The 11,768-nt window shown below is 46.1% G+C and overlaps 1 protein-coding gene across 1 annotated transcript; it reads left to right on the top strand.

Annotated features, from left to right (window-relative positions):
- The first annotated feature begins 923 nt into the window (after nt 1-923).
- On the top strand, nt 924-10,245 carry LOC143831544 (uncharacterized). Its single transcript, XM_077324609.1, has 2 exons — nt 924-1,070; nt 9,535-10,245. Exons 1-2 carry the CDS (start codon nt 995-997, stop codon nt 10,182-10,184), a joined length of 726 nt encoding a protein of 241 aa, XP_077180724.1. The 5' UTR covers nt 924-994; the 3' UTR covers nt 10,185-10,245.
- The last annotated feature ends 1,523 nt before the right edge of the window (nt 10,246-11,768 follow it).

Genomic DNA, 11,768 nt, shown 5'->3' with positions numbered 1-11,768 from the left:
TTCTGCTTGAAGACCTCCACTAATAGAAATCTCCCTGGCCAGGTAATTGGTTCCATATTCAAACTGTTCTTACCACCGGGGAGTTTATGTTCAACCTAAAATAGATGCAGCCGTACTCTCTGGAGCATTAGAGGACAAACTGTTGCTGCTTTCTTCAGGTGTTTGAGCAGGAGGATCACAGCCACTGTCATGTTATAGGGTGGATCCCACCATCCTGCAAGGAGCCTTCCTCCATCTTAAGGAGATCTTTTCCAATCCAAGTGACTCCTCCTTCAGAAGAAAAGCCATTTAAGTGGTAGGAAGTCTTCTCAGGATACAAAAAAACTTCAGTCCTTGCTCAGAGGACTGGTAAGATAGGGACAGGGTTCACCCCATTGTCGTATCACAAATACTCAGAAGACTTGGCATGGAAACTCTGAAGGACCAGCTATTTCAGCATCCTCTCGGCTGAGGCAATGGGAAAAATTCCTACAAAGTGTAGTCATCTTATTCTTTAAACAAACATCCCCATGACCCTCTTAGCTTTCTTCGAATTAGAATGTGGTAACAGCCCAAGGTGAAAGGAACCCTATTGTCTATTTCCTCAATCTGGGTGAGTGAAGCGTCTCTGTTGAGTGGAGAAACGGATGCCTCGGGTTGGGTGTGTCTGTATTTTGCTGGGCCAGGACAAGGGGTGCTGGGAAACCTTCCCTCAACGGCCAGGGGAGCAGTGGTGGCCCCCGGCCGGAGCCTTTCCCCTCATTCCCGTCTCACCTTGCCAAACTCCCAACTGGAGGCTGTCACGAAGAGCATCAGCCCTGTTGAAACAGTCGGGAACTCCCACTGCAGGTGATCACAGATTTCCACACCCTGGCCGTCTGAGAAGCCCAGCCCTTTTCTTCCCCAACAGCAAGGATATAAACTGTCCCTTTGAGAGTGTCTGGAGCCATTCATCCAGGTGCCAAGGCTGTCCTCACAACCGAAACGGGGGCCTGATCTTGCTGAAGCCGGAAGGATGAAGCACGGCCTGGGCAGGAAGCCCCTGGGGGGGACCTTGGCCTTCGTTTTGGCGGTGACCTTGCTTCTGCCAGGTAGGGCGACAAAAGGGGGCAATACCAAACGAGAGAAAGTCTATAAGATGGACACGTGGTGGGAAGGGATCGCTCGGGAAACGTGGAGCCAGTTAGGAGCTGCCCTGCGGGGCAGACTTGGAAGCTAGGGCTGGCCTCAAATGGCCTCACAACAGCCATTGTGTGTTCAGACTCCTTTTCCAGCCAGCTCAAAGTAATCTCTAAGTGGCAGCTGCTTTTCGAGGGCTCCAGAAGCGCAGAGATTTATCCCGCTCGTGCCTCTCGAGGTCATGTGGCTGGAGAGGCCAGGGGTTGAGTCTGGTACTGTCTTCATGAGCAGGTTTTGGCCACAGACCCCGGAGCCCTGCAGGCACCTGTCTGACAACCGCCCAGTCTGGACGCTCATGGCAAGGATAAACAAAGCTAGCCGATTCCCTCCTGCCACTCCCAGCTTCCACCAGGCTAAGATGCTGAGATACCCGGTGCATCAGCGATCACCGTTGACACGTAATAGTTGTTGAGGCGCTGAGCCGGAAAATTCACCTCAGTCTTGCGTCACATTGCCGAAGGAATTGTAGTAAACGTTCTGTAGAAATGTTATGAAAACACCAAACTGTCCCACTCTGGGAGGTAAACGCCAATCCTTGTTTGGACATTGTGGCCAACTGGAGTCTGGCTGAAGGCTTCCCCAACCAGGGACCTTTGAATCATGATTCTGGTGTGAGCAGAGGAAGGGAAGAGTGAGCAAGCAGGGCAGATAAGCTATGAGGTGGGTTTAGATGTTTTGAGAGTGATTTGCCCTGAGGCGCTCTGGTATTTTTATCTCACCGTTCCTCCAAGGAGGTATCCCTTTCTGTCTCTTTGTTTTTGTCCTCACAACAACCCTACAAGATAAGCTGAGGAACACTGCTTGTCCTCAGTGGAAATTGAACAACACTGCCCGTCCTCAGAGTACCCACTGAATTTTCTGTCTGAAGGGGGTTTTGAATTCTGCCTCCCCAATCTGAGTCCAACCACTACACCCCAATGGATCTCACCCAGTCAGCTAATGGCAGCTGTTGTGTGTGCCATGTTCAGTCAAGACCCCAGGGACCTTTGGGTATCACAACTGTTTCAGTGTAGGGCCGCAAGGTGACACAGTCTTGTTTCCCTCCAGTTCTTCTCAGTTCTGGGACAGTTGAACAGCAGTGGTTCAGAGGGTGAAAAGATGGAACTTGGAGAAATGTGGGTCAGGACCCAAATCTGAGTTGTGAAGCCTCTGAAAGTGGGTCATGGGCCGCCCCTCCCCAATGGCTGCCACTGTTTTTTTTCCCTTGTTCTCTTTTTATTTCGGAAACCAGGATCTGATCTTGGAAACAGTATCTTCCATGTCATATATCAATTGATATTTTTTCTTCCTGCTCTTCACAGAATAGACATATTGATCAAGTAAAGCATGTCCTGTATGGTTGTTAGACTTCTTAGAACGCAGCAATGGTGAAATATCTAGCAATGGCTGCGGATGCAGCCTCAGTGTTGGAAAAACAACCCGTTTGAAACAGCCTTATAAATTCCGGACAGTCACTGGAAGTTTTGATCATACAGCAAGCAGCAGGCGCTAGGCTGTCCCCTCCATAATAGCTGGTCTACACACATCTGTGCATCCAATGAGATCAACCCAACACTCTTTATTAGCTGTCCAACCCTTGTGGCTGCTCTGATCATCCTAAGAATGGGGCCTTTGTCAACACTGTTCAAGAATCATGGAAGACATTTCCTTTTTTTTTTAATAGTTTCAATTTTTATTTATAATCCATTACAAAAAAAATTCATTTAGCCATCTCCAAAATTACGTGTTAATAGATTATGATATCCCTCTTTAAGTATTTGAAAGGTTGTCACTTGGAGGAGGGCAGGATGCTGTTTCCGTTGTCTGCAGAGGAGAGGACGCGCAGTAATGGCTTTAAACTACAACGATATAGGCTAGATATCAGGGGAAAAAATGTCACAGTCAGAGTAGTTCAGCAGTGGAATAGGCTGCCTAAGGAGGTGGTGAGCTCCCCCTCACTGGCAGTCTTCAAGCAAAGGTTGGATACACACTTTTCTTGGATGCTTTAGGATGCCTAGGGCTGATCCTGCGTTGAGCAGGGGGTTGGACTAGATGGCCTGTATGGCCCCTTCCAACTCTATGATTCTATCCTTATACACTTTAACAAAACAAAATCAGAGTCCGGTGGCACCTTTAAGACCAACAAATATTTATTCAAGGCGTGAGCTTTCGAGTGCAAGCACTCTTCCTCAGACTAAGTCTCACACTATGATTCTATCACATTTACAAATAATAACTTCCAACTGTATTTGTTGAAGAATATATGGGGGGGGGGAAATCCATTCTCATTTCCCCGTATAAATTATAAATCATAACCAATAGTCATAAATCCACAACTATACTTTTTTCTGATATACTCTATCCATAAATTCCATTTTGTCTTAAAGTCTACTATTTGTTTATCTTCGACATAAGTTGTCAATTTTGCCATCTGAGCGATTTCCAATGTTTTCAACTGTCAATCAAATACAGAAGACATTTTCATGGGATGTGTGTTCAGCCTCTTCCTTTTTGACCTTTCTGGAGGGCCTACAAGCCCATCTTATCTCAAAGATCCGTTTTCTAAATTGCGTTATGTGTCTTTGGGCACAGGTGGATAATACTGTGGCTTCTTCACTGTGCTGAGGGGTAAACTATTTTACTATTGTTTTAATGAGAGGAATTTTTTAAAGCTATTGTTGATAGTCACCTTAATCTGTCTGTCGGTCCGTGTCTGATCTGGTTAGCTTCACACAGAGAGCAGCAGATCATATCATTTTTACTTAAATAATTCATTATAAAAATGTAATTGGCAATTAGGGAAATTCAGAACCACAAAGGCTGTGCTGGGCACGTCTAGGCTGGAAGCCTGTGATCAGTCAGTTCTTTAAGCCCCAAGGGTCTATGCTTTGTCTGATCAAGGATCTTCCAGTAGAGGCCTAGTGCCTTACAGATGACATTTCTGGTCCATTCCGCACAAGTTTAATGTAGCAGAAGGGTTGCAAATTGTAAACGCTACAAATGTGCAGTTCTGCAAGATGCCGCACACAATCTGCAACAATCCTGCAACAGTTCCGCTAAAAGTGATTCGTTGTTGCGCTTCTAGGGAAATCGGGAAAATCTGTTTGGCTCTTGTGGTTTCTAATGCATGATAGGCCTTTTCTCTAATAGGGGTGGCCAAACTGTGGCTCTCCAGAGGTCCATGGGCTACAATTCCCAGGGGCACATGGGAATCGTAGCTCATGGACATCTGGAGGATCACAGTTTGGCCACCCCTGCAGTCTACAATATTGTCTAACCCCCCATTAAAGTATTGCAGGCCAGCGGCCTCATCCTCACAGCTTATGACCATGAATTCTGTGTTACATATGTATTGTAGAATTATGTCCTTCCCCCCCCCCTGCCCAGTCCCTTTCAATGGGTAACCCTGAGTTCTAGTTTTATGAAGACACTATTCAAGACAAGGTGAACATAGGTCTGTCAGATAAATAGCAAAAATGCACCCATCCATTGCTTTCTGAAGGGACATCTTGAGTGAGGATAATAAATCTCTTGGTGACATCATGGCATGCCAGCCAGTCACGACTGCCCACAGCCTGCCTTTTTGTTGCAGACTTGCGGAAGCGTGGGTTCTCCGCCTCCACGTTTTGCCCTGAGATAGATGCATTTGAATTATAATGTTGAATGGGATTAAGCACCACTAAAGCTTCCCTTTTGAAATCTGTGAATTAGGCAACACTTTGACCGGTCTATGCATTCGGAGGGCATTGCAGTATAGATTTGGGGCAAACCCTGTAGAGGGAAGAATTCCATTCCATTCTCTGCAGTGCTGAACATCCCCTTTAAATGCCAATTTGAATTTAATCCGTAAGTCAGTTTCCAGGAGCTAGATGCTATCACACCAAGGTGATAAGAGTGCTAAATCTCCACACAGTTGTTTTTGTTTGGCTTCTGTCCCCAAGGCATTTGCAGCATGCCTCAGTTTTGATATACATATACCTTTTGCGCAGACAAAGAAGGCTCCTGAACATGGGCAGAAAGCCCTTCCCCTCCAGCAATGAGTCTTTCCTTATCTAGGATTGGATTTGGTGGAAGTGATTTGCCCAAAGCTGCCTTGTGGACCTGGTGGCAAAGTTGGTGTTAAGTGACATCCAAAGTCAACGTGGATCACATCATTCAAGCCCAAGAGCAACTTAAACACTAACAAAACTTTCCAGGTTATAAGTACTGGACAGTCTAAGTTCATTTAGTCAGATTAAAATGTGTGCTAGCTCCTGATCAGATAGATGAGATAAGGGAGATGACATTCTCTGTTTGGAAAAAAAAATGGTTTTTAAAAATCTTACTCTTCCTTCATCATATGCCACTGAAGTGGGGGAAAATGAAGCACAAACCTAGCTAGGAAAAAGCATTCACATTCCAGCTCAATGGCTGGTTGTTTCACTAGGATACAATGCCAGGACTTTGAACCCAGGCCTCCCTGAATATATATTTGCCCTCTAACCAATGTACCATACTGGTTCGCCAGGGGGAAAGAACTAAGTTAGAAGCTTCTCTTTTCTCATTCACATGCTCGGTTTTCCCCATGAAGGTATTCCAGCCCAGCCTGACCTCATCAGATCTCAGAAGCTAAGCAGGGTTGCCCCTGGTTAGTATTTGAATGAGAGCTTGGCAAGGAAGCCCAGGGTCGCTACACAGAGGTGGGCAATAACAAAGTACCTCTGTCTGAATGTTTCTTGCCTTGAAAATTCTACCAGGGTCACCAGAGTCAGCTACAATTGATGGCCTTGGTTAGTATTTGGGACACCAGGGTCTTTACGCAGAGGCAGGCAATCACAATCCACCTCTGACTGTCTCTTGCGTTGAAAACCCTACAGCAGGGGTGTCCAAACTGTGGCTCTTCAGATGTCCATGGACTACAATTATCATGAGCCCCTGCCATGGACATCTGGAGAGTTACAATGGCCTCCCCTGCCCTACAGGCCCACCATGAGCTGGCCACGGCAGTGCTTTCTACCATCCCCACATGGGGGTGATTTTTATAACACAAGGAGATTATTTTTTTTAAATGTCCCAGAATAGAATCATAGAATCATAGAGTTGGAAAGGGGCCATACAGGCCATCTAGTCCAACCCCCTGCTCTACGCAGGATCAGAATCGAGTTGGAAGAATCATCTAGTCGAGTAGAATCGAGTTGGAAGAGTCATCTAGTCCAACTCTTATCTCCATCTTGAAGAGAGTTCAAATCACGTAAGAGAATGTGGAGAATCTTGCTTTCTTAGCAAAGTGCTTTGCATTAATATACTGCTAGCCTGTTACCTGAGAAATGTACATTGCAATAGGTAAAGGTATCCCCTGTGCAAGCAATGGGTCATGTCTGACCCTTGGGGTGACACCCTCTAGTGTTTTCGTGGCAGACTCAATACGGGGTGGTTTTGTCATTCCCTTCCCCAGTCATTACCGTTTACCCCCCAGCAAGCTCTCATTGCAATAGGATGTGCTTAACCCAGGCTTTCTCAACCAGGGTTTCATGAATCCCTGGGGTTTCTGACCTGGCTCATTCACAGGGATTCTTAGAGGCAAGACCTATTTGAATCCTTTTAAAATAAGCTGCAGGTGACAAGCAATGTGATTGGTTTCATGGTGGAGCTTGATGGCTTTATGAATGAAATTTCCAATTGCAATCCCAGGGAAGGGCTGCTATATGCAGAGGGGCGATGTTGTTGGTTTTTTTAAAGTCAGAATTACTTTGAAGTATTACAAAGCCAAGTCTTAAGAATTCTCGTAAGTCTCTGTCAGAGCTTTAAAACAGCCATTCTCAAAGGGGGTCATATGGCCCCTGAGTGGGGACTGGCACATTTGAAGGGGGCCACAGGCTGGAAAATGTGAGAAGGGGAGCCCAAAGGGTTTGGGCTGCTCTCAGTGATATATTGATGCTCTTTCCCCAACAGTCAGCACTTTGAGAGACTGCTTTTCTGTCATAGCCCATTTGCTGTTTTCATATAAAGGATACAGAATGAGCTAGGCCCAAAAGATGAAGCTGGTATCAGGTAGACTGTCTAAATAAAATTTAAAAATCACTAATTTTCCCTTGGATCTTCTGGCTAGTTTTGTGAATAAACTAATTCCAAGGTAAACACTGTAGCGTCATCTTGGTGTAGTGGTTAGGAATGTGGACTTCTAATCTGGTGAGCTGGGTTTGATTCTGCACTGCCACACATGCAGCCAGCTGGGTGACCTTGGGCTCACCACAGCACTGATAAAGCTGCTCTGACTAAGCAGTAATAGCAGGGCTCTCTCAGCCTCACCCACCCCACAGGGTGCCTGTTGTGGGTAGAGGAAAGGGAAGGAGATTGTCAACCACTTTGAGACTCCTTTGGGTAGATAAAAGTCCCGTATAAGAACCAACTCTTCTGTGGGGAGAGAAAAGGGAAGGCGAATGTAAGCCGCTTTGAGACTCCTTCGGGTAGAGAAAAGCAGCATATAAGATCCAACTCTTCTTCTTCTTCTTCTTCTTCTTCTTCTTCTTCTTCAAAAAAGTGTTGCGAGAATAGCACAACAGTAACTCGCCACAGTGATGAAATGATAAGAAAGGGATTTGCCTCTTTAAAGATCTACCTTTCTTTCCTGGTGCCTTTAACACGATAGGAGGATATTCATATGGAACTTTCCCAGCTTGGAAATTCAGTGATGGGGAAAGCTGTACCTGTCGACTGTCTGTGAAAGTCCTGCCGAAAAGGAGGTGACATCATCCTCTGGGATTATACAATGTGTTTACTCAGAGAAAACAACGTGGGTGGGGGAATGACTTAGAGAAGTTCCTTCTTTTCCCTTCTGCTTTCCCAAACTGTCTTCTGGATGTGGAAATCAGCAAAAGACTTTGGTTCCTCCCAGCCGGGATTCAATCAATGAAGAATGTAACCTCGACCTACCTGCGATGAGTAATCCCATTGGCTCTAAACACTAGCACAAGGTCTGCCACGTGAGCTCTGGGTTTATGGGAAATGAAGTCGGAATCTAAGCAAAGGTTATGGTGAACGCTCTTGGGTTGCTGGGGTGGGCAAGGGACCTGGCCTTTGTTTCCCATCTGGTTAATGGGAACAGCATGCCCCATCTGATGTTGTACCAAAAATGTGGAAGGGTTGTCATCTGTTCCTCATAAAAGGGTGAGGCTAACATCGAAACAAATTATTACTTGGGAGGAATTGGTAGGCGTGTGAAGCTGTCGCCTGCGGCATCAACAACAGCAACACCTTAGATGGAGCAATAAAGAACAAACTGCCTCTGTGGAGAAATCCTGTAGTACAACTCTCCCGGGCTCCATACCACTGCCTCATGGACATGAGAGGTGTCCAAATGATCTTGTGGTGCCACAACTCCGGGGGAATGACTTCCTCTCACTCTCCAGACCACTGTCCCTTGGGGTGTGGTTGGGCAGAGATAATGGAGAAAGGTAAAAACTGTCCACTCTGCTCCCAGAGCTTTCTGGAGGAGTGGCAGGATTTTAAAAAAACAAAAAAACAGGTAGAAAGTTAGCTTCTCAATCTTTTTATAGCATGGAGGTATAACATCACCTGCTAAATGACATCCCATTGGGCCATTCTGCACGACGGCGGCTGTCCCGGGCCACCGGCCATGTGGTGCAGTTTATTGTGTCCTCGTGGGGGACACGTTTCGGTGCTGGATCTGCTCCAGCACCAAAGTGTGTCCTCACAGGGGACACATGTCAGTGGGACACCTGGTGTCCCCCTGAAATGTGTCTCCCTGGGAAACAAAGCAGCGGTGGATTAGTTCTGCCATGTGGGGTGTGTGTGGGTTTTTAAAAATTTTGCAGGAGGGTGGGATTACGTTCCACACAATCCCAACTTCCTGCAAAATAAAACTTAATGCTCCGGTCTGCTCCACGTTGCAGCAAAACACCACAAGGTCAACCAGGGCATTCTTTGCTCCCTCTTGGCCATTGTGGGACCAGGCTCTGTTGGTCCCCCAGCGGCTAAAGGAACACAGATTCTCCTGCATTCCTTTAGCCCAGAGCAAATGAGGGCCTGATCCATGGCAGGCCAGGGAGAGGACCTGCCCAATGGCTGCATCTTGTGGAACCGGGATTTGCTCTGCTTCCATATGACCACCCTCTCAGACTTTTCCACCTATGTGAAATTGGCCATTCAGCCTTTGTTGTTGAAGGGATAGGACATTTTTCTTTAGGCCACTTGGCAGCCTTTGGAGGAAGAGAAGGATAAAAATATCTCAATTAAAAATACAATATTTTTACTCCAACGTGGTGCCGATGAATGGTAACGAAGTCTTGCTGTGGTTGGGGAGATGGATAGTTGATCTTGAGAATTCTTGTTGAGTTCTGGGTCTCTCGGTTTATAAATCTGCTCCTTCATCCTCTCTGTCTTTTATGGCCCTTTCAGGTGTGACATCTATGTCCATTGACCCCACCGCCACAGCATCCCCCACAGCAGTGAGTGACATCAACGAAACCGAAACAGCCAACGTGGAAGAGTCCCCACCGGGTGACAACGGAACAAGGACAGACGAGGAAAGTGCTGAGGAGGACGCTCTTGCCCTCTTCAGCCTCCTCGTCAAGAGAGCCGTGGACGAAGAGATTGCGGATGTCGGTGAAGAAGAGAAATCAGAAACAGATCTAGTCGATGAAGATAAATTTTCGATTTCTGATTTCCCCAAACTCTTAAAGCCCTTGATAGATGCTTTTTCCGATGAGTCACGTTCTGAAGCGCCCTCAAAAGATGATTTCTTGTCCTGGTTTCCTAGCCTGAAGGACCTGCTAGAGCCCAACAAACCTAAGGGAACTGAGGCAACAAGCAGTGCTACTCGATCGGGAAGAAGGTCCAGCCTCTCTACTACTACAGAGCCTCCTCCTCCAACAACTTCTGCCTCTGCACAGCCACCTGAACATGAGATCCTCGCCTCCTCTCAGCTAGATGCCTTGGCTACTACCGTTCCAACCATAACCAGCCCTCCTATAAGCATAACAAAACCCCCAGTATCCATTCCCCCAGAGGACTCAGCTTCTGCAGAGAGTTCAGAGATGGATTTTTAAACAGGACGTCATCTCTGAAGGCCAGCAGTTAAAATGGGTGATGGGGGAGGGGCCTTGTCCCTCTCTGACTCCTGGGAATTGCTTATATTTGGGGTCATTAAGACACATTTAACAAACCCCAAAAAGGCTTTGTAAAAACACACTGCTTTCCCACAGCATAATCTTTAATATACCTAAGAAGAGATCTTTGGAATTTTCTGTGTGTCTTCACTCCCCTCAACCTGAAACGTGCGGCACCCCTGGGAGGAAATCCAGTCAAATAAAGGGAAGGCAGGTTCTGGGAGTTCTCTTCCTAATTCTGGTAGGATTCAGAAGGAGGAGGAAGGACAAAATAGAGAAAGAACAAGGTGTTTTTTTTTCCTGCCAGTAAAAGCTAGGACATATAGTGGGCTAGTTTGGTGGGTAGAAATTAAGTATTTCATTGGCTGTATCCTGAGCATTGTCACCAGCTGTGGAAACATCCATTCTTAGATAACATTGGGACCATAATGGTTTATGAACGTTAGAGTATTTAACTTCCTGGTCATTGGTTGCTTGATGATTTTTTTTTAAATAAAAGGACTCTACTTTCAATAAAAATTATAAAACACAAACGGGCCTCCTTTCATTGGTATAAACAAATTTAAAGGTAAAGGTAAAGGTATCCACTGTGCAAGCACCGGCTCATGTCTGACCCTCTAGCGTTTTTGAGGTGACGCTCTCTAGCGTTTTTTTGGCAAATTCAATATGGGGTGGTTTGCCAGTGCCTTCCCCAGTCATTACCGTTTACCCCCCAGCAAGCTGGGTACTCATTTTACCAACCTCGGAAGGCTGAGTCAACCTTGAGCCGGCTGCTGGGATCGAACTCCCAGCCTCATGGGCAAAGCTTTCAGACTGCATGTCTTCTGCCTTACCACTCTGCGCCACAAGAGGCTCTATAAATAAATTTAGGGTTACCATATTTGGAAAAGCGAAAATAAAGGTCATGTCTCCCAGCTAACTACTTCAAACAAGTGATCACTATGATGAATCTCGTTTCAAATACCACTGCTGATTAAGCTGTAGTAATTGCTACTAACTAGGAATGTTCCTAACCTTCCATTCCCCAACCCAAAAAAAGGACGTTTTCATCAGTTTGTTTAAAAAAAGCCCAAAAGAGGAGCAACATTTTTTTAAAAGGACATGTCCTCTAACAAGACATCTGGTAACCCTAGTAAATCAGAATATATTCATATCCAAAAATATTATATGTTTGTGTCAGGGAAGCAGGCTATAGCTGATTGGGACACTCTTGGAGGAAGTCTTCAAACTTTGCTGAGCTGAGGGGTAGGATACAAGGCTAAGACCTTATAGCAGCCTTTCTCAACTTTTTTTTACCATTGAAAAATCCCTGAAACATTCTTCAGGCTTTGAGAAACCCCCAAAGTGGTGTGACTGTGGAGAATATGGTTGGGAAGCATCACCATGTACGTGCCTGCCCGATGACCCTTCCCTTCCCACCCCCTCCAGGCCCATCATTGGCCATCTTGGGGTGTGGGTGGCTGGGTCAATATGACCATATTTGGTCATAGGTAAAGGTAAAGGTATCCCCTGTGCAAGCACTGG

Source organism: Paroedura picta, chromosome 3 (assembly GCF_049243985.1).
Source record: "Paroedura picta isolate Pp20150507F chromosome 3, Ppicta_v3.0, whole genome shotgun sequence".
In the NCBI taxonomy this organism is placed as follows: Eukaryota; Metazoa; Chordata; class Lepidosauria; order Squamata; family Gekkonidae; genus Paroedura; species Paroedura picta.
Note: the sequence above shows the minus strand (reverse complement) of the source record. Positions and strands in the feature narration are given on the sequence as shown.

Coding starts and splice junctions, on each gene's coding strand:
- LOC143831544 (XM_077324609.1), top strand. CDS start 995: ATGAAGCACGGCCTGGGCAGGAAGCCCCTGGGGGGGACCTTGGCCTTC. Junction 1,071..9,534: donor GGTGACCTTGCTTCTGCCAG/GTAGGGCGACAA, acceptor TGGCCCTTTCAG/GTGTGACATCTATGTCCATT.